This window comes from Serinus canaria, chromosome 25 (genome assembly GCF_022539315.1).
Source record: "Serinus canaria isolate serCan28SL12 chromosome 25, serCan2020, whole genome shotgun sequence".
NCBI classification, from domain to species: domain Eukaryota; kingdom Metazoa; phylum Chordata; class Aves; order Passeriformes; family Fringillidae; genus Serinus; species Serinus canaria.
In genome coordinates, this window is record NC_066338.1 from 8,765,627 (window position 1) to 8,784,915 (window position 19,289).

The 19,289-nt window shown below is 51.5% G+C and overlaps 1 protein-coding gene, 1 long non-coding RNA gene and 1 pseudogene across 2 annotated transcripts in view; 2 read left to right on the forward strand and 1 right to left on the reverse strand.

Moving 5' to 3' along the window:
- LOC103824723 (zinc finger protein 420-like) overlaps positions 1–19,289 on the reverse strand; it is a 210,159-nt gene that overhangs the window by 140,348 nt on the left and 50,522 nt on the right. The window contains 2 exon segments of the mRNA XM_050984017.1: positions 9,476–9,950; positions 10,353–10,568. Coding sequence (XP_050839974.1) covers positions 9,476–9,936 — 461 coding nt within the window. The 5' untranslated portion in view covers positions 9,937–9,950; positions 10,353–10,568.
- Positions 1–19,289, forward strand: part of LOC103824895 (zinc finger protein 208-like) — a 193,029-nt pseudogene that overhangs the window by 133,139 nt on the left and 40,601 nt on the right.
- Positions 17,346–19,253, forward strand: LOC127060565 (uncharacterized). Its single transcript, XR_007779779.1, has 2 exons — positions 17,346–18,198; positions 18,321–19,253. It is a non-coding gene; the product is annotated as an uncharacterized LOC127060565 (long non-coding RNA).

Here is a 19,289-nt window from a genome sequence, read left to right on the forward strand (position 1 = left end):
TCAAAGTGTCTGGCATGATGCACTGCCTCACTTTCTACCTCTTCATGATTTTTTTGCAAGTTTGACACTATTGTGGGGGAGGCAAATAGGTAGAAAAATGCTTTGCTTTATTCCCAGGAACACTTTTCTCTTTCTAGAGCCAGAGATGCAGAAGGCTGAAGTGTGCTGAAGGACTGGTCAGCAAGGGAGAGAACTCCCAAGGCTTTCCTGTTACTTGCAGCAATAAGCAGGAGACACTTGCCTGGAAGCTGTTGGCAGTGGGCTGAAGCTCAAAGGCAGCCAATTTGTGTCAGCTGCTTCTGCAGAGCCCAGGCCAAAGGTTAATATACAGGAGAGCTCTTCATTCACTTTCTCTCTATTCCTCCCTCTGGGCATGGAGGGAGCTCCTGACTTCAGCCTGTGAAAGGTGTGTGCAAAGAGCAAATCTGGGCAGAATCGGGGCAGGGAGGGTTTGGGGGGACCCTGGGATCTGTGTTGGGCATAGAAGGTGTTTTCCATTGCTCTGAGACTGTCTGCTCTCTGTGAAAAGTGGATTTATTATCCAGCAGAGGAATGAGTTTTGCATTTGATGGAGCTGTGCCTTCCCTTGGCTTTGTTGGCTGACAATAAATGAACATCCCTCTGTGTCTCGGGCAGCTCCTTCTTCAAGGAAAGCAGGTGGGAGTTGGAGCCAAGGAGCTGAAAGCTGCAGGTGCAGCCTGGGCTGGAGGGAGCTCAGATTTGCACAAGGCTGCTCTGAGTGCCAGGGCTTGGATGGGGGAAATGGTGGGGTGGGGGTAGGGACAGAGTCTGGTTGATTGTCAGCCATGAGGGGTCTTGATTTTCATATCTATTCGAACTGCATGAGGAAGTACTTGGATTCAGTGTCAGTTGGAGATTGCACATATCAATGAATTAGCAGGGAAAAAAAAATGAAACAGGACCTAAAAATAATCTTTTCTCCCTGTCTTTTTAAATATAGTGTATTCACTTTAACTTGGCTTTGGAAATCTGTCAAATTAACCACAAAGGATTTGAAAATTAAAATCAGATTATTCCCAGAGGCTCTGCTGGTTAAGGTGTTCTGAATGTTAATGAGCCCTGGGACACTGAATTCCTGCACTGAAGAGCTGAAGGCTGAACAAGGCTCTGGAGCAGTGAAATTCAGCAGCAGCCTCCAAGTTGCTGAGGATGTCAGCAGCCCCCACTGAGGCCATCCCTGCCCAGAGCCCGTGGGGGAATGGGCAGACAAGGAGAGCGTCCCTGGGGCTGGGGCAGCACAGCTCAGAGGCACCAGGGGCTCCAGCTGGGAAATGGAGTGAGGAATGTGGAGTGAGGAATGTGGAGTGAGGAATGTGGCTGTGCAGGGCTGTGCCAAGCAGGACAGACAAGCCCTGACCCCCATCCACTAAAAAACTTTTTCAATGAGACATTTTAGAAGAATTTGAATTGTTTGTGTACTCTGCATTTTATGTACTGGAGTTATGCAATCAAGAGATTCTTAGGAACTCAAAAGAAAAAAACAGCCTTTAATGGCAACTTTAGAAATCCAGAGAAATTTTGGCAGAAGGTTTCATATGACATTCAACCAACAAAAAACTTTTCTCAACGCTTTAACTTGGCCCATTCAACTACACAATCTCTAAGCCTATTCAATGTAATGTTAATCAAAATTTGCAAGAGGACAGATATGGAAGACACAGAAAGAAAGACAAGAATGATTTAGAGAAGAAGACACACAGCTACCAACTCCTGGATTCCTGCGGTGTTCAGATGGAAATTCCAAGAGGAGGTAGGGTCAAGATGTGTGCTTGCCTTGGGGTCAGCCTTCAATAGCCCTTGGTCTTCCTGCGCCCTTCCCCCAGGTGGGACTTGGGCTCATTTGGTCCCTCAGGAGCTGGGCAGGGGCTCCAGAGGTGGCTGTGGAGCATTGCCTGTGCTGTGCCAGGGACTGGCAGACACTGCTGGGCTGGGATAGAGGCTCTGGGGGGATTGGGGTTCCAGTGCAGGGCAAGGCTGGACCTGCCCCTTCCTCCCCCACACATGAAATGTTTTGAGCCAACAATCTCCTCCAGTCTGCCACAACAGGGAATGTTGGAGGTGAAATCCCAATTGTGGCCATGGGTACCTGGATGAGAGGGACAGTTCTTTTCTACAGGAAGGAAAGCACAGAGCCCCAGTGTTTGGAAGGCAGATGAAAGCCTCACTAGACCAAGGCCAGGCAGACTTGTCAGGAATGGCAGATTTTGTCTGGGAGCAGTCTTTGGATTTAGTTTTGGAATTTTGGAGGTGGAAGCCCAATCTCACCCATAGGCGCCTGGAGAAGCAGGACAGCTCTTTCCCATGGAAAGGAAAGCACGGAGCCTTCCCAAGTGTTTTGGGGTCAGAGGGGAAGTGACCACTGCAAGATAGTTTCACTTGTGAAACCACTTGTCCTTTTCAATATTTCTACTGGAACAATCCCTATATATAAGGATATAAGGAAATTTAGAGGTGAAATCCCAATTCTTGCCATGGGTACCAGGAGGAGAAGGACAGTTCTCTTCCTGGCAAGGAAAGCATGGAGGGAGCCCCAGTGTTTCAGTAGTAGGTGAGAGGACACCCTCAACATGCCAAGGTCAGCTGGACCAGTCAGGCAGTCCATGGGAGGCCAAACCAGCCAGACCTGTCCTGTGTTCCCTTGGTTTTATGGGGCTCCATAGTGTCACAATGGTCTCCTTTGGCTCCACAGTGTCACAATGAACCACTGATGACAGGAGGTCCCTCTGTGTCACCCTGGAGCTTTGGTTCCATGCAGCCCTGCAGTGTCACAATGGTCTCCTTTCGTTGCCCAGTGTCACAATGGACCCCTGAAGACACGAGGCCCTGCAATGTCACAATGGACCTTTGGTTCCATGCAGCCCTGCAGTGTCACAAAGGCCTCTTGGTTTCACAAGGCCCCACAGTATCACAATGGTCCTCTTGGTTCTGTGGGGACCCCCAGGGTCACAATGGTCTCACTGGTTCCACGAGGCCTCACAGTGTCACAATGCTTTGCTTCTTCCATGGTGTCCCACAGTGTCACAACGGCTCCTTGGTTCCATGAGGCTGTGAAGTGACTTAATGGTCTCTCCATGGTTCCATGAGGCCTTGAAATATCAAAGTGGCCCTTTGGTTAATGGGGCCTCACAGTGTCACAATGATCTCTACATTCCATGGAGCCACACAGTGTCAGTACAGCCCCCTTCGTTCCATGAAGCCCAGCAATGTCAAAGTGTTCTCCATGACTCCATGAGGCCCCTCAGTGTCACACTGGTCCCTTGGTCTCACAGGGCCCCACAGTGTCACACTGGTCCCTTGGTCTCTCAGGGCCCCACAGTGTCACACTGCTCCCTTGGTGTCACAGGGCCCCACAGTGTCACACTGCTCCCTTGGTTCCATGGCCCTGTGCTGCTGCATTCCCCCCTCCCCTTCTCAGCCAGCCCTGCCAGCTCAGAAATGCTCCTTGGGCCTCGGCCTTGGCCAGCAGCCCCTGGGCTCAGCTCCTCTGCAGCTCATCACAAACACTGTCTGCTCCAGGCACTGCTGCTGCCCAAACAGCTCCTGCTTCCTTTGGGAGCAGCCCTGGGAACTGTTTTTGTTCCCTCAGTGGCACAACATCCCTGTTCTCAAAGTGCCAAAGAAAGCTGCTGGTGCCAAGTGTGGCCAGGATGAGCCATTGCTGGGACTGCAGCCCCTCTCGTGGGGCCCTGCACACAGCGCTCCAAAAGGAGCCCTTGGAGCTCTCCTGGGCCAGCGACTCCCTCTGGGTGGGGCCTCTCCCAGCCGGGAACTCTCCCGTTTGCTGCACTCGGGGATCCTGGACAGCAACAGAGCCTGGGCCGATCCCCCCACTGCTCCAGGCTCAGCCCTTGGCCTGCTGGGGAGATGCCAAAGCATCCACAGGGAGCATTCCCTGCCCTCAGGGGAATTTCTCACAGGTGCCTTGCACTGACTCTGTGTGTCTGTGTGCACACAGGAGTGCCTGTGCTGGGGAAATGGGGCAGAAATGCTGCTCTCTGAGGGGTCAGAGTGCCTTGGAGAGCTGAGTCAGTCAGGCCTGTAAGTGAGGTTAAATCACAAGGTCTAAGTGAAGTTCATTGCTGCTAAGAGTTGTTCTTTTGCTAAGTTGTTATGTTTCATATAAGTTAAAAGCTAAGCAAAATATTGTGACGTGTTATTCCTCTGTTGCAAAGTCATACGTTATAAGTTAGGTTAAGTGCTTTTCTTTTGCTAAACTGTGAAGTTGAAGGTATCAGTTAAGGTTAAGTTATAAGTTAAGTCCTCTTATGTTTGAGCTCTCTTAAGCAAGTCGTATTCCTTTTATCCTTGCCCTCACTGTCCTTGTGTCACACACACACACAGGGACAGTTCTTACTTTTTTTCTGGTTTGATTGCCTGGATTCTGTTTGGTTTTGTTGTTTCTTTGTTTCCCTGCTGTGCCTGAAGTGTCCAGTCAGGAGCAGAGTGACCCTTGCCAAGGAACTTTGTGCTGCTGTTCCTTAATATGAAATCTGGTTTTTGCTGATCCCTTGCCTGGGATTTTTTCAGTGCTCTCAAGCCCTCGTTCGTAACAGGGTGAAAGAGCCCTGGCCCAGGCTCTGGCCCTGGGGGACACGGGAACGCTGCCGGGGGGTCCCTGTCCCCGTCCCACCCCCATGGCCCCAGCCCCCCGTCCCCATGTCAGGCTCTGGGGTCGATCTTGTGGAACATCCTCTGGGGGAGGCTGCGGCGCCGGGGGCGGGGGGACCCGGGGGGACAGGGGACCCTGCTGGGCACGAGCAGGGTTGGACTGCTCTGGGGGGGCTGTGAGGGGGGACAGGGCAGAGTGACCTCACCAGTGGCCTCACACAGCCCCTGTGATGTCACACAGCCCCTGAGATGCCACAGAGCATCCTGTGATGTCACAGAGCCTTTGTGATGTCACACAACCACCTGTGATGTCATGTACTCACCCTGTAACTTCACAAAGATACCCTGTTATGTCACAGCCTGTTTTCTGATGTCACAGAGCCACCCTCTATGAGGGCAGAATCTGCTCTAGGGACCCACACCCTACTCTGTGATATCACAGACAGCTTTGGGATGTCAAAACTCCCCCGAGTGATGTCACAAAAGCCTCTCTGTGATGTCATACTGCCACTCTGTAATGTCACAGCACACACTTTGACCTCACAGCCTGCTCTGTGATGTCATACAGCCATGCCATGATGTCAAACCCAGCTCTGTGATGTCACAGAGGCCCCTCTATGATGCTGTAGCTGTTCAGTTACTTCACACAACAAATCTGTGATGTCATTGCCCAATCAGTGACCTCACACAGCCCACTCTGTGCTGTCACACAGCCCCTTGCTGACATCCCAGCTGCTCTGTGGCTCTGTGACACAGCCACAGAGGTGCTGCTGTGACACAGCCCCCTCTGGGACATCCCCCAGCCCCTGCCAGTGCTGAGCCCCTGTGAGCTCTGTCTGTGCCCTGCTGGTGTCCCTGAGGTGCCCTGGCAGTGCCCCAGCCCTGCTGGGCTGTGCACAGGAGCTGCTCCTGCCCAGAGCTGTCTCTCTGCAGCGCTGCCCTTGCCAGGAGCTGCCTCTGGGCCAGGAGCCCAGCCCAGCTCAGCAGCACAGACACAGCACAAGGACTTTAGTGACCCTCTGGGGCTTTGGTGCTCTTTGCATCAGGGACAGTCCCTCAGAGTGTGCTCAAAGAACTTCTCAAGAACTCAAAAAGACATTGATACACTCAAGTTTCTTATACTTTAAAAGATCCTTCAGAGGGACAGGACTGAGAAAGTGTCCCCAGGTTCCAGGTAGAGCAGAACACTGGAGGCAGTGATGACAGCTGGGGACAAGCAAAGGGAAGGTGTCTCTGGTGCTGAGCAAACCTGCACCTCTGTCCCTGCAGGCTGTGCTCATCCCCTGGCTGCCCCACCTGGCTGGCCCCTTCCTTTGCTGACAGCTCTGCCTCCTGCCTGCCTCTGCCTGCCCACACAAAGCCTTGGGCTGCTCCAGGCTCCTTCTGGGGACGTGCTGCACCACAGCCCTGCCCTGGCAGGGAAATTCTTTTCTCCTCATGTCCAGTCTGGGCCTCCCCAGCTGCCCTTGGTGCCATTATTTCTTTCTCTGACTGATTTATACAATGAAGAAAAACTCCAGCCTCCCTGAAACCACCCTTCAATCCCTCACAGGCTCTTCCTGTTCTGTCCTCAGTCTTCACATCAAGGAACCCAGAGTCCTCAGCCTGTCCCTGCTGGTTCTGTGATGAGGCCTCCAAACCCCATCTTGGGAGATCTTCGGGTCCTTTCCAAGGTCTGTGAAAATGGAAAAACAGTGATCAAAGTTATTTTCTCCTAAATCTTGTAGTGACAGAAGAAGGGTCAGTATCTTTTAACTGCATGGGGGCGGATTTACATTTGTTAGAAGGAGGAAATATTTTACAGTTATGAGAGTGACAAAAAACTGCAACTGTTTTCTTCCAGAGAAGTGGATGTCCAATCCCAGAAATACTCCAAGATCAGGAGCTTTGTGCAACCTGACCCAGTGAAACCCTCTCATCTCCAAGGATGGAATTCCTTTTGTGTGGTTTCTCTGATGTGCTGGGTGCCCTCACAATACTTCTGGCCAGAATGTCTGCTGAGGGCAGCCAGGCTGCTGCAGGGGCAGTGATCTCACAGCCATCACCATGGCAGCCCTGGCCCTGGGTCTGGCTCTGCCCTTTCCTCTGCCCCTGCCTTGTCTCTGCTGGCATCAAGAGTTTTGTCATTAATATCTTGTCCCCAAGGTGCTGGGGCCAATGGCTTCCCAGTCAGGCTCCTGGAGCAGAAGTGGTGTCACCGACATAGTTTATGAAAAATTCTTTACTTAGGAATTTTCCTCTCCTGAGAGCTGAGAGGTCTCAGGAACAAACTGTAAACAATTCTTATCTGCTGCTGTGGAATGCGACGGGAAGGTCTGTGATTGGCCCCGTCGGACTGTTTCCAGTTAGGGGCCTATCACAGGATACCTGTCCAGTGTCTCAAGCTGAGAAGACTTCAGTTTACACATTGTTTTCTATTCTTAGGATAGCCTTGGTAGTGAAATCTCTAGCTTCATTCTTTTAGTATAGTTTTTATATCTTATATATCATATAATAATAAATCAAGCCTTCTGATGCATGGAGCCAACTGTCTCATCTCTTCCCTCCTCCTGGGACCCCAGGAAACCATGTAACAAAGTGGCTTTTCAGAGCCCAGCCAGAAATGAGCCCTGAGGCAGCAGCTCTGCTGTGGTGCCCACCAGGCCGGGGTGCCAAGGGAGGCTTCTGGCCATGCCCTGCCAGCAGCTGCTGCTGCCAAGGTGCCTTTGGTGCCTCAGGCTCTCCCTGGCACAGCTCCCAGCATGGCACTCTGCCCTTGTGCCCGAGGCCTTCCCTGTGCTGAGGCTGGCCTGGGGCTTTTCCTGCAGATGGACCTGCCCTGCTCATGGCACAGGAAAGGCAGTTCCTGCTGGTACAGGAGGCTCTGCCTGCAGTGGGCTCCAACAACTCCAGCAAGGCCCTCTTGACTTCAAAATTGCTTCCTAGAGCAGAATATTCTAATAATTGTTATAGCTCCTGTACTGTGGAGTAAATAACTTTGGTTAAGATCTCTCTGCCTAATTATGATCAGAATCATTCAGAGCCAAATTTAAATAAATTTATCTGGTATTCCATCATTAATCCTGTGGGACAAATTGCATTAAAGTTCAATTCCACCTGTCCAATCTTTGACATCTTTAACAAATGCTGGGTCTGGGATTGGATCCAGCACCTCCCAGTGTCCTCCCTTAGAAGGAATTTTAGAAGTCCAGGGGCCCTGCAGGGGTGTTGGGCATCATTTCTGTACCTCATTACTCAGCGGGCGTTTCTCTATTAAAGAAATAAAGCTTTTTCCTGAATCACCCACTGTGCCCATGAAAGGAACGCCTGTGAATGTCTGGGACATCCCAGCTCTTTGGCAGCCTGGGGACTCCTGGGATGTCACCGTGGAGCCCCCATCAGTGTCTGTGACAGATCAGTGCCTTTGCAGCCCAAGGTCCCCTGGGATGTCACCATGGAATGGCTGTGGCTGCCTGTGACCACACGGCTCTTTACCATCCTCAGAAAGACCTGGGAGGTCTCCATGGAGCCCCTGACTCTGCCTGTGACATTCCAGCTCTTGAACAGCCTGGAGTCTCTTGGAAAGTACCCACGGAACCCCTCTGAGGGCCTGTGACAAATCTGATCCTCAGCAGGCAGCCATCACCAGCCTCCTGTTGCTATGGTCAGTTTCCATGGCAACTATCACCAGCCTCCTGTTGCTATGCTCAGTTTCCATGGAAACAATCACCAGCCCCTTGTTGCTATGCTCAGTTTCCATGGCAACCATCACCAGCCCCCTGTTGCTATGCTCAGTCCCTTGGCAGCTCCTTGGAGACCCCATGCCAGGGGTGGTTGCCATGGACACCAGCTCAGGCCTGCAGCCAGAGCCCGTTGCCATGGCAACCATTGGCCGTCCCATCCCCAGGCTCATGGGATCCCAGAACCACAGAATTGGCTGAGTTGGGAGGGACCCATCAGGATCCTCAAGTCCAACTGCTGGCCCTGCACAGGACACCTCAACAATGCCAGCCTGGGCCTGGCAGCGCTGTCCAAACGCTGCTGGAGCTCAGAGAGCCCTGGAGCTGGGACCCTTCCCTGGGGAGCCTGGGCAGGGCCCCAGCAGCCTCTGGGGAAAAACCTTTTCCTGAGATCCAACCTAAGCCTGCCCCAATTCGGCTGCAGCCGTTCCCTGCACTCCTGTCCCTGGGCACCAGAGGGAAGAGGTTCCCACAGCCCCAGCCAGGGACCCGCTCCCAAGGCTGTTGCCATGGCCACCAGGGCTGGGACCAGCTGGGATGCTCGGTTTCCATGGGCTGGGTTTCAGGAATGGGATTCCCCAATTTCCTGCTCCTGCTAAAACCGCGCTGCCCTCACTGCCCTCTCGCCTCCATGGAAAGCACAAAAGGCAAAGATCTCGGGCTGGGAAAAGAACAATTTATTGGGAACAGCAACAAGATAAAGAATAAACAAGGACAAAAACAATATTGATAAGAGAAGGGATAAGAAAAACTATTTACAGGGAAAACGACAACATCATTGGCTGGCTCTTCCTGGCCATGGATTTCCTCCTGTCTGGAAAGGACACCCTTCTCCTCAGGGAGAGAGAGAGAGAGAGAGAGAGAGAGAGAGCCCCTTTCCTGCCCCTGGAAATGACCTGAGGTGGGAGTGAATATAATGACACTGGCCATGGCCAGACCCTCATGTTCTTCAGTCCCAAGTCATGTCACTGGCAGGGGCAGGAAAAGGTACAGGTGTCTTCCCAGCATGGATCATAGGGAACATGGATCACCGGGGCTCTTCCTAATGTGCGTCCTCCCATGGGGGATGAAGCTGGAGCAGTGCATGAAGAGCACTGCAGTGGGGGCACTCGCAGGGCTTCCCTTACCGGTGCCTCCGTTGGTGTTGGGTCAAGTCAGACCTCTGGGTGAAGGTCATCCCACACTGGGGACACTCGTAGGGCCTCTCCCCAGTGTGGATGCGCCGGTGCCTGACAAGGGTGGAGCTGTACTTGAAGCCCTTCCCACAGTCAGGGCAGCGGAAGGGCCTCTCATCCGTGTGGATCCGCTCATGCACAAGGAGACTGGAGCTGGTGTGAAACCTCTTCCCACATGTGGGGCACTCGTAGGGCCTCTCCCCAGTGTGGATGCGTTGGTGCCTGACGAGTTCTGAGCTGCAGCTGAAGCCCTTCCCACACTCCCCACACTCGTAGGGCCATTCCCCGGTGTGAATCATCTGGTGGCGGATCAGGTTGCTGCTTGTCCAGAAGCTCTTCCCACACTCCAGGCACTTGTAGGGCTTCTCTTCAATGAGGTTTTGCCGTGGGGATTTGTCCTTCCTGCTCTCCATGCTCAGCTCCTTGTCTGGGGGAGGAAGGACAAGGAGAGGATGGGTTTTTCCTGTGTGCCAGCCGGAAGGGAAAGGAGATCCTCCCGTGCATCCCCAGCAGGACGGCGTTGGCAGCAGGGTTGTCCTGCAGCCAGGGGCCATGCCGGGCTGGGAGATGGAGCAGGAGAGAGGGGGAAAGGGGCACTGACTTCCTCCTCACCTGCCTGGGTGTCCTGGGGCATTGTGTCAGTTTGAAAAGACAGGTGTCTGCTAAGGACGGCAGGAGCCTCCCTTGAAATGGAAAATGTTAACCCCCTCCCTTGGAATTATAATTTTCAAAATAAGGGGCTGTCAATCAAAAGCTATGGGAACAGGAATAACAGTTCTTTAAAAGGAAAATTAAAATTACAAATGCAATAGTACAAAAAACTACTTACAGGTTCAGAATACCACCTGACACGCTGTGGGTCAGGGTGTTGGCAGCACTCCCGTTAAATGGTGGCTGCCGTCCTCCTGCAGTGATAGATGTGGATTTGTTGGAGCAGGGATCCTGTAGAAGAGTGGAATTTTCCTCTGGAGGTCCAGTGGTGCTGTCGATGGGCCTGGTCTTCCTCTGGGATCCAGTGGAGCTGAGAGCTGCTCTTCTGGGAATCCTGTGGGAGAAAGGTAACTCTGTTGTTCATTCTCAGCTTATATCCAGGTAGGAATGCTTGGCTCCTCCCTCTGGGCGGAGCACCTCACAATGGGATGATGGAATATTTATCAGTCCTGAAGTGACACTCAATGGCCCATTAACAGAAGATATCTCTCCAGAGGGAGGATTCCTTGTGGAAGAGATAAAGTAATTGCTCAATTCGCAGATGATACCTGCTCCACCTTTGACAGATGGTAATTGTATACACAGCCAGCTAAAGCTGAGACACTGTTCCAGCCTTGGAAAGCAGGATTTGGTACCAGGACTTGTTACGGAATGCAACCCTGACTGAAGGCAGAGATAGAATCTCCAGAGCCTGCAGGCAGAAATGGAGAATTGAGTGATAATCATTTCAACATCTTCTCTTTTGGAATTATTTCCTAATGATTTTTTGCTTTGCCTATCTAATACTTCTGTAATTTTTTGCAATTTTTCAATATCTAAAATTCACTGTTCCCTAAGTGAAGTTGGTGTCTGTGTCTTTGGTGCTGACCCTGCCCACCAGCGACACAGGGCCCCATCCTGCCTAAGTGTTACCTGGGAAGACAAAAACCCTCGCTCCAAATGTCCCTCCTTCTTCTTTGTTCTCCCCACATGATACCCTGATCATGATGTCCTATGGTCTGGGGTGTCCCCGGGGTCAGTTGGGGTTACCTGTCCTGGCTGTGTCCCCTCCCAACCTCCCCCCCAGCCCCAGCCCCTCCGCAGCATGGCCGGACAAGGGGCAGGACAGGCCTTGGCTCAGTGCGAGCTCAGCAAGAACAAAACCATCTCTGTGTGCTCAGCCCTGTGCTCAGCACCGGCCCCGCATTTCCTCCACTCCCAGCCCCGACCCCCCTTTCCCACCCCTCTGCAGCACCGGCTGCTGGGTGGGGGAGCCCCCGATGGGCCCCAGGGGTGGGCAGGGGGCTTGGGAACCTCCCCCCGATGCAGATCCGTCCCCCCGGCCCGAGCCCCAAATTCCGCTCCGGGGGCGCTTGGCTCTGTGGATCTGCCCGGCAACCGGTGAGTCATCAGAGAGAAAAGCTCTGGTTGGCTGGAAATTGTTTAGTGCATTCTCTGATTGGCTGGAATTGTGAAAGGCGCTGTGCCCTGCGGGTGTCCCTGGGAGCTGCGGAGTCCCAGCCGGAGCCTTTTCCTCTTTCTTTCTCTACCTCTGAGACCTCTTTCCTGTTTCTTTCTGTCCCTCCGAGACCACTTTCCTATTTCTTTCTGTCACACTGAGACCACTTTCCTATTTCTTTCTCCTCCCCCCCCACCCAAAACCTCTTTCCTATTTCTCTCTCTCTTTGAGACCTCTGTCCGATTTCTTTCTCTCCCTCTCTTCTTCCCAGCCAAGAAAAGATGTTCCTGCCCTCGCCAGCAAAGCTCTTAAGAAGGACCCAAAAACCAAGTGGAGCAAGATCTTACAGTGACATTTCACTGCCAGCCTTCAGAACTTCAGCCATGGATGTTGCAGCTCGTGGACTGGGAATTAAATCAGGGCAGGGTCTTTGGTGGGAGCAGCCCTGGGTCAAGAGAGATACTGAGAGAGAAACAGAGCAGGCAGAGAAAGGCAGAAGAGAAAGGAGGGCACAAAGACAATCATCTGAGAAGGTGGCACTCTGAAACAGAAACTGGAACTGACTGAAAATGAGTGGGACAGAAAGAAAGAATTTTGTAACTTTATTTCCTATCAAAATACAATTTCCACCCTTTCTCAAAACCCCCTCCCGGTGCCATTCAGTAGGGCTATCAGAAAGTTTTTCATTCTGAATTGATGTTCCAGGCTGCAGCCACAATCAAACAGGGAATGGGGATTTTCCTGCTCCTGGGGAGTTTGAAATCCTCAGTGGAGGATGAAATAAACAGGGCAGGAGATCTTTCTCCTTTTAAATACCCTTATTAAAAGTGATCAGCTCAGGATGGGGGGTGGACAGGTCTGCAGTTCCCTGCAGCCGCTAGCAGAGACTGACTCGGAAGAGGACGAAAGTGCAGCTCTGTCCCCTCGGGGCAGAGCCGGGAGTCCCGTCCTCAAAAGGGCAGTGGGGGCATACCCCGGGTTTGGTTTGGTTTGCTGGCTCAGGAGTCCTGGACCCGACTGACTTCTTTTTTAACCGGGGCAAAGAGTGACCGAGGTTTTCAGTGTCTCTTCCGGCTTCGGACCTCACCCCTGCTGTCCAGACACCACCTTGACCTCTCAATTCTGCTTTGGCTCATTTCTTTTGGGGTATTTTCCGGGATTTGGTGGCGGTCCCGTCACGTTGCAGTCTGGGTTTTGAGATAAATTTGCATGTCTCCTGAGATTCCCCCTCCCCTTCCCACCATCTGTGGGGTGTCATCCTCTTGGCAGCAGGCAAGGGAGGTACTGAAATAAAGAATTCTCCACAATAGAGGGTTAACAATGATACTGAACAGGTGATTACAACATTTAACCAACAGAAGAACTCTTGGCCAGCAATCAGTTCCCAGCTTAACTTTAAACTCTGCTACCCCTTCTCTTAAATAAAAAGATGGGTAACTCTTTTTTTACTCATAACAGCTGCTGGCCCTGGGCCTGAGGCCACAAGGGGACAAGTGACCCTTGCAGGCCTGGGGACTCTTTGCCTCCTTATCCCTGCTCAGCAGTCCCACACAGACACACAAAGAGAAATTTAAAAGAGGCAGAAAACAAACACTGATGAAGGGAATTGAGTAGGATAGGATAGACTGTGGAGATCAGGTACCAGGATCAGCCAGAAAAGCCCACTGAGAAGCCCCTTCTCCCCATGCAATCCTAGAATGGTTTGAATGGGAAAAGCTTTGCAGTGCTCATCTCATCCAAGCCCTGAAATGAGCAGGGACATCTTTCACTGGATCAGGTTATTCAGAGCTCTGTCCCAGCTGGACTTGAATATTTCTGGGGATGGGGCATTGACAACCTCCCTGGGAATCTGTCCTGGTGTATCACCACCATCATCATCAAAATTCTCACTGCAATTGTACCTGGAACAGCCCTGGCACCGCTTTGTCCTGAGGGTTGCCATGGCAGCCAAGGGCAGCAACAGCTCTGCAGGCAAGTGGCCATGGAACCTGGCTGCAGAAATGGCTCCTTGGGCTGGTTTCCAAGGAAACCTGAACTGATGGGGGTGTCCATGGCACCCAAACCCAGCAGTGGGGTCACTGCAGTGACCATGGCAACAGTCCCTTGCAATGGCCCACTGCCTGTTGGGATGATGATCCACCCTCACAGCTGGCCCAGGGCAGATCTGGAGTGCTCTTGGTGGCACCTTGGGCTTGGCACACACTTGAGGAGTGTGTCTGTTTAAATGGAGAAACTATGGAATTTTAAATTGCTTCAACAAATTAAAAAGATGGAAAATCCCTCTTTGGCTGTGAGCAGCCAGTTCTCCAAGCAAAGCAGGTCCCAGGTGAGTGAGGAGAGACAGGATGGGGCAGGGGAATGTGGAGCAAGGTTGTCCACGCTGGCTCAGACCTCAAGGCACAGCTTCTCTGAGCAGGCCAGACCTCCTTAGGACAGTCCCTGCATCAATATCTGTCAGTGAGTGCTGCAATCACCTCTTGTGTAACAAAAACAGCCATAAAAAACAGCCTTTAAAAAAGGAATCCAATATTTTCTTAGAAGTTCTTTGAACTATTTCTTCATCACTGTCAAAGGAAACCCTCCTAATGAACTGCACAAGAGCAGAGGGAAATGAAGGCAGAGCCACGGTGTGTCAGGACTTGCTTGATCCTCACTGTGAATTTGGAGCTGAGCCCTTGAACCTCAGGGCCTGAGAGGAGATTGCACAAACCTTTCCAGGAGTCCAAGTCAGAGGAAACACCCAAAGGGTCTCAAGGTATTATGGGTCCCATTGAGGTCCCTCTCCAACACAGGCTCCTCATGGACTCCTTGAAGGAGAGAATTGGTGGCCAGGATGGCACAAAAACCTCTCAGACACTCAGTGTGGAAAGGAAAATCCAAAGTACCTTAAATGTCACCAACATGTTTTATGAAAAATCCTTTCCCTAGGATATTTCCCCTCCTGAGAAGCTGAGAGGCCTCAGGAACAAACTGTAAACAATTCTTATCTGCTGCCGTGGAATGCAACAGGGGGAATCTGTGATTGGTCTCATCTGGCTGTTTCCAATTAAGGGCCAATCACAAATCACCTGTCCAGATGGTCTCGGTCAGAGACAAGCCTTTGTTATTCATTCCTATTCATTATTCTTAGCTTAGCCTTCTGATGAAATCCTTTGCTCTATTCTTTTAGTATAGTTTTAATATATTATCTATCATAAAATAATAAATCAAGCCTTCTGATACATGGAGTCAACTTTCTCGTCTCTTCCCTCATCCTGGGACCCTTGTGGACAATACCACAAATGGTGACCCCGACGTGATAAAAGGGACATCACCACAAAAGGTGAACACCGAGGACAGAACGGACAGATGGTGCCTCGAGTGAAGAAATCACCACAATTGGACCCTGAGTGAAGAAGAATTCTTCATTTGGTAAGCCCAGAGGAGCATTGCTACATTTGGGTAAACCCCAAGTGTTTGGCATCGATGGTCACCTACACCAGGGACCACAGAAGTGGCTTCTAGCCAGGAGCTGAAGAACCAAAGATCCTGAAATTGGACAGAGTTCACAGCCAAGGCTGGCCACAGAGAGAACCTTTGAAAAGTCTCTGAGACAAGATGTCCGGAAGTCTTCGCAGCACAGAGCAGCCTGCTGAAGCCCAGAGGACACTGTCACAAGGTACTGTTTACAGTTCCCTTCCTGAAAATGCTGCCCTTTGTGTGAGGCAGATTCGGTTATGGCAGAGGGTGCCTACGGAGGCGGAGGTTCCATTCTCTCCCTCAGAGAAGAAACTTATTGGCCTCTGGCAAAAATGGGGTCATGAGGACAGAATTCCTATGCTGAAGACACATTTCTATGAGTTTTTTAGGTGGGCAAAGCACCATGGCTTTTTCACTGATGTGCTGTATGCCCTTGAATCATATGTTTGGGAATGCATGGAAGTAATTATCCGAGATCTTTTCTAACGGGGACTTGGATTTCCTCGGGTTTATCTGTCATTCAAAACTCTCTTCCCAGTTTTGAAACGGAAAGCATCTGCATATCAGTGGATTGCAGATTGCTGAGCTATGTCTCCCTTCTCGCTGGAGCTGTCAAGGGAGGAACCTGTGCAAAACCATGGCCTGCAGGTTCCCAGCCCCCCCGAACCGGGGCGGGGGGGGGGGGGGGGGGCGAAGCTTTGCCCGCAGCAGAAGAAAAGTTTTTTTCTGCGCCTTTGGAGCTTGCTCCAACGGAACCAATTCCCCCTCATCGTTGCTCTCAGGGGGGAGGTGAGTTGGCTCCGCTGCCCGAGCCAGAGTCGCAGGCCTTACCCCAGTCCGCCCCGCGGGAGGTGCCAGTCCCCGCGGCACCGCTCGCAGCCGGACCGGACCCATCGCCTCCGTCAGAGTTTGTCGGCGTTCCCGTGGCAGAAGCACCGCCTCCCGCGGCTTCGCCCGAGTTGCTAGGAGACACACCCGACAGCAGCGATGATCGACGGCAGCCCGTCCCGGAGTCGGGACCTGCAGCCCCTGTCCCTTCTCCTTCGGCATCGCAGCCGGCAATTGCGCTCACAGCGGTGCCGGCGGGGGTCGATCCCACGTCGCCGGCGCCAGTCCCTCCCGCGTCCGACCCTGCAGCACTGCCCGTGAGGGCTCTGACCGCGGTGGCCTCGCCTTCGCCTGCCACGCCGGTGGAGGAGGCTGAGGTTGAGAACCACCAAGCGGAACCATCATTGGAGCCGCCCGAGGCCCCGCTGCTCCCCGCGGCGGCCACCGCGGCACCTGCGATCAGCCTGGATTCCCCCACGAGCTATTTGGGCTGCCCGAGGCTGCCCCTGCAGTGAGAGCTGGGACAGGGGAAGGGGATTCCGGCCTGCCCCTCCGTGGGGGGGTTGTGGCTCGACAGCTGACTGCGAGCTCAGCCCGTCTGCCTGCCTTCAAACTCGGTGTTTTTCGCGGGCCGACCCGGGTTTGGTTCAGAGATTCCCGCTGGGGGTTGGAATGCCTGACTCCCCTTGAGCGCCCCAGCGGCGAGGGGGAGGTGGCTCCTGAGCCTTCTGCCTCTGGTCCCCAGCCCGCAGGGTGTGGTACCGAGGGGCAGAAAGAAGGAACACCTTTTGCATTTGCATTGCAGAGGCAGGAGAAACAGTGGAAAGTGAGCATCACTCACTTGCTCTGGGGACAAAGATCTGGGGTGATGATCCCTTGGAAAGCTTCTCTTCCCCAGCTGCTGGTCTGCACCGGTTCAGAGGGAATGAAGCGTTCGGTCACTCGTGATGCCCAGGCATTGGCAGCAGGGTGCTGGGTTGAGAGAACACAGAGCCCGCTCCGTGGGCCGGGTCTGGGCCATTTGGCTCGGTTCCCTGGGCCAGGGCCTCCGCCTGGCCAGCACCTGTTGGGTTTGGGGGCTTTGCTTCCCCCGTCAGGGCCTGGGCCACCGTTCTGTGAGCCAGGTCTGGAGTCCCTGATCCTTCCACAAGGGCCAGGGCCCCCGCAGGGCCTTAGTGGCTCCTCTCTGCTTCTACTCTTTCTGACAAAAAAAAAAAAAAAAAAAAAAAAAAAAAAAAAATTTAAATAAAAAGAGTTGAAAGAGCTAGCAGCTCAAAAAGCATTGAAAAGCCAAAATTTTGCAAGCCTGTTTCAGGACCAAAAGGGACTTTCAGCGATATCAAAGAGGAACATCTTCAGTTTGGACTTTTTCCTGAAACTCAGCTGTTTGGACTTGAAGCAATGAACTTTCTTTGCATTATTTTTGCATTTTCTTTATCTTAAGATTGTTTTGGTGATGTGATGGAATTTGGTGTTTTCCAGGTGAAGAATTTCCCTGATGATTCCACACCAGCATTTGGTTGATGTTTTGATTGGCAACACATAGCCTCTCAGGTGCTTGTTCTTTCCTCTGCTGGGCCCAGCAGATGAAATTGCAAACACTTTTCTTTTTAATTTTCTTAAAATAAAAAGGGTGAGATGTCACCGACATGATTTATGAAAAATCCTTTCCTTAGGATTTTTCCCCTCCTGAGAAGCTGAGAGGCCTCAGGAACAAACTGTAAACAATTCTTATCTGCTGCCGTGGAATGCAACAGGAGGAATCTGTGATTGGTCTCATCTGGCTGTTTGCAATTAAGGGCCAATCACAAATCACCTGTCCAGACGGTCTCGGGCAGAGACAAGCCTTTGTTATTCATTCCTATTCTATTCTTAGCTTAGACTTCTGATGAAATCCTTTCCTCTATTCTTTTAGTATAGTTTTAATATATTATCTATCATAAAATAATAAATCAAGCCTTTTGACACATGGAGTCAACTTTCTCGTCTCTTCCCTCATCCTGGGGACCCTTGTGGACAATACCACAGATACCTTATTGTTTCTTGTAGTGTGTGTGAGAGTGAGTCACACACAAAGTCAACTTCAGCTTGGCGGGTGGGAAGGGGGGGGCAGTGGACAGAGGAGTGTGTGACCTGCAAACCAGGCTATGGTCCCCAGGCAGGTGGGGCTTTAGCTGAAGGTGTGTGTGACCTGCAAACCAGGCCATGGTCCCTGGGCAGGTGGGGCTTTAGCTGAAGGGTGTGTGTGACCTGCAAACCAGGCCATGGTCCCTGGGCAGGTGGGGCTTTAGCTGAAGGGTGTGTGTGACCTGCAAACCAGGCTGTGGTTCCCAGGCATGTGAGGGAGCCAAAGCTGAAGAGTGTGAGTGACACGCAGAAGCCTCACAGGTGAACGGGCACCGGAGGCGACCAGAGTCAGGGCCCTTCCAGGAGGCCTGGAGATACTGAGACCTGGAGGCCAAACCCCAAGGCGAGGGGGGCCACAGGGACCCCTGATTTTCTGGTGGTAAGGATCCACTTTGTGTCTTGAGGGTGTGAAGGAATGTGTGAAGGTGAATGAGAAATAAAAGTGAGTGGATTGTGCATTTTAAGCTTTACCCCACATCTCCTTAGAGGGAGGTGTATTGTGTTGAAAAATAGTGTGGGGAAAAAAATGGTTTGTTTTGGGTGTAAGTGGTTGAAAGAAAAGTGGTATTTAAGCTGTTAGTGGAAGTGAGAAACAGAGGCAGGGGATGGATAGATAAGATCTTGAAAATGGAACAGAAAACCAGTAAGCTGGATACAGGGGAAAAAAAGGGGCAATAAAAGCATACTAGAAGAGATATCCCAAGACAGCCCTTTGGGAGATAAATTAGCTAACAGAAATACAACTCCTTGCAAAAGACAGGGTATGCAGAAGTTGATGAGAAAAACATGCAAACTATGGAAAAAGGGAAATTAACCAAATAATCTTAAACTAGAAGGCTCAAACTGTTTAATTATAGACTTTAAAAAGAGCACTAGAATATCTAACACAAAGAAAAGAGATTACTTAATTCAAGAGGAAAAAGATTAGTACATGAGAAACTTATTTGAGAGGTTTTAGAGGCATTAAAATTACCTAAGAGAGATAGCTATAGTACATATTAAGGGACACCAAAAGGTAAAGACCCCAGAAAGAAGAGGAAATAATTTGGCAGATCAGGAAGGTAAAGATGCAGCAGAAAATGGAGCTGAAAGAGTTAATATTAGCTCCAAATGAGGAAAAATTGGAAATTCCAAAGTGTAGGGAAGCAAAGAAAAAAAGGAATTAAACAAGATAGGTGGTGAACAAGATAAATCCAGGAAATA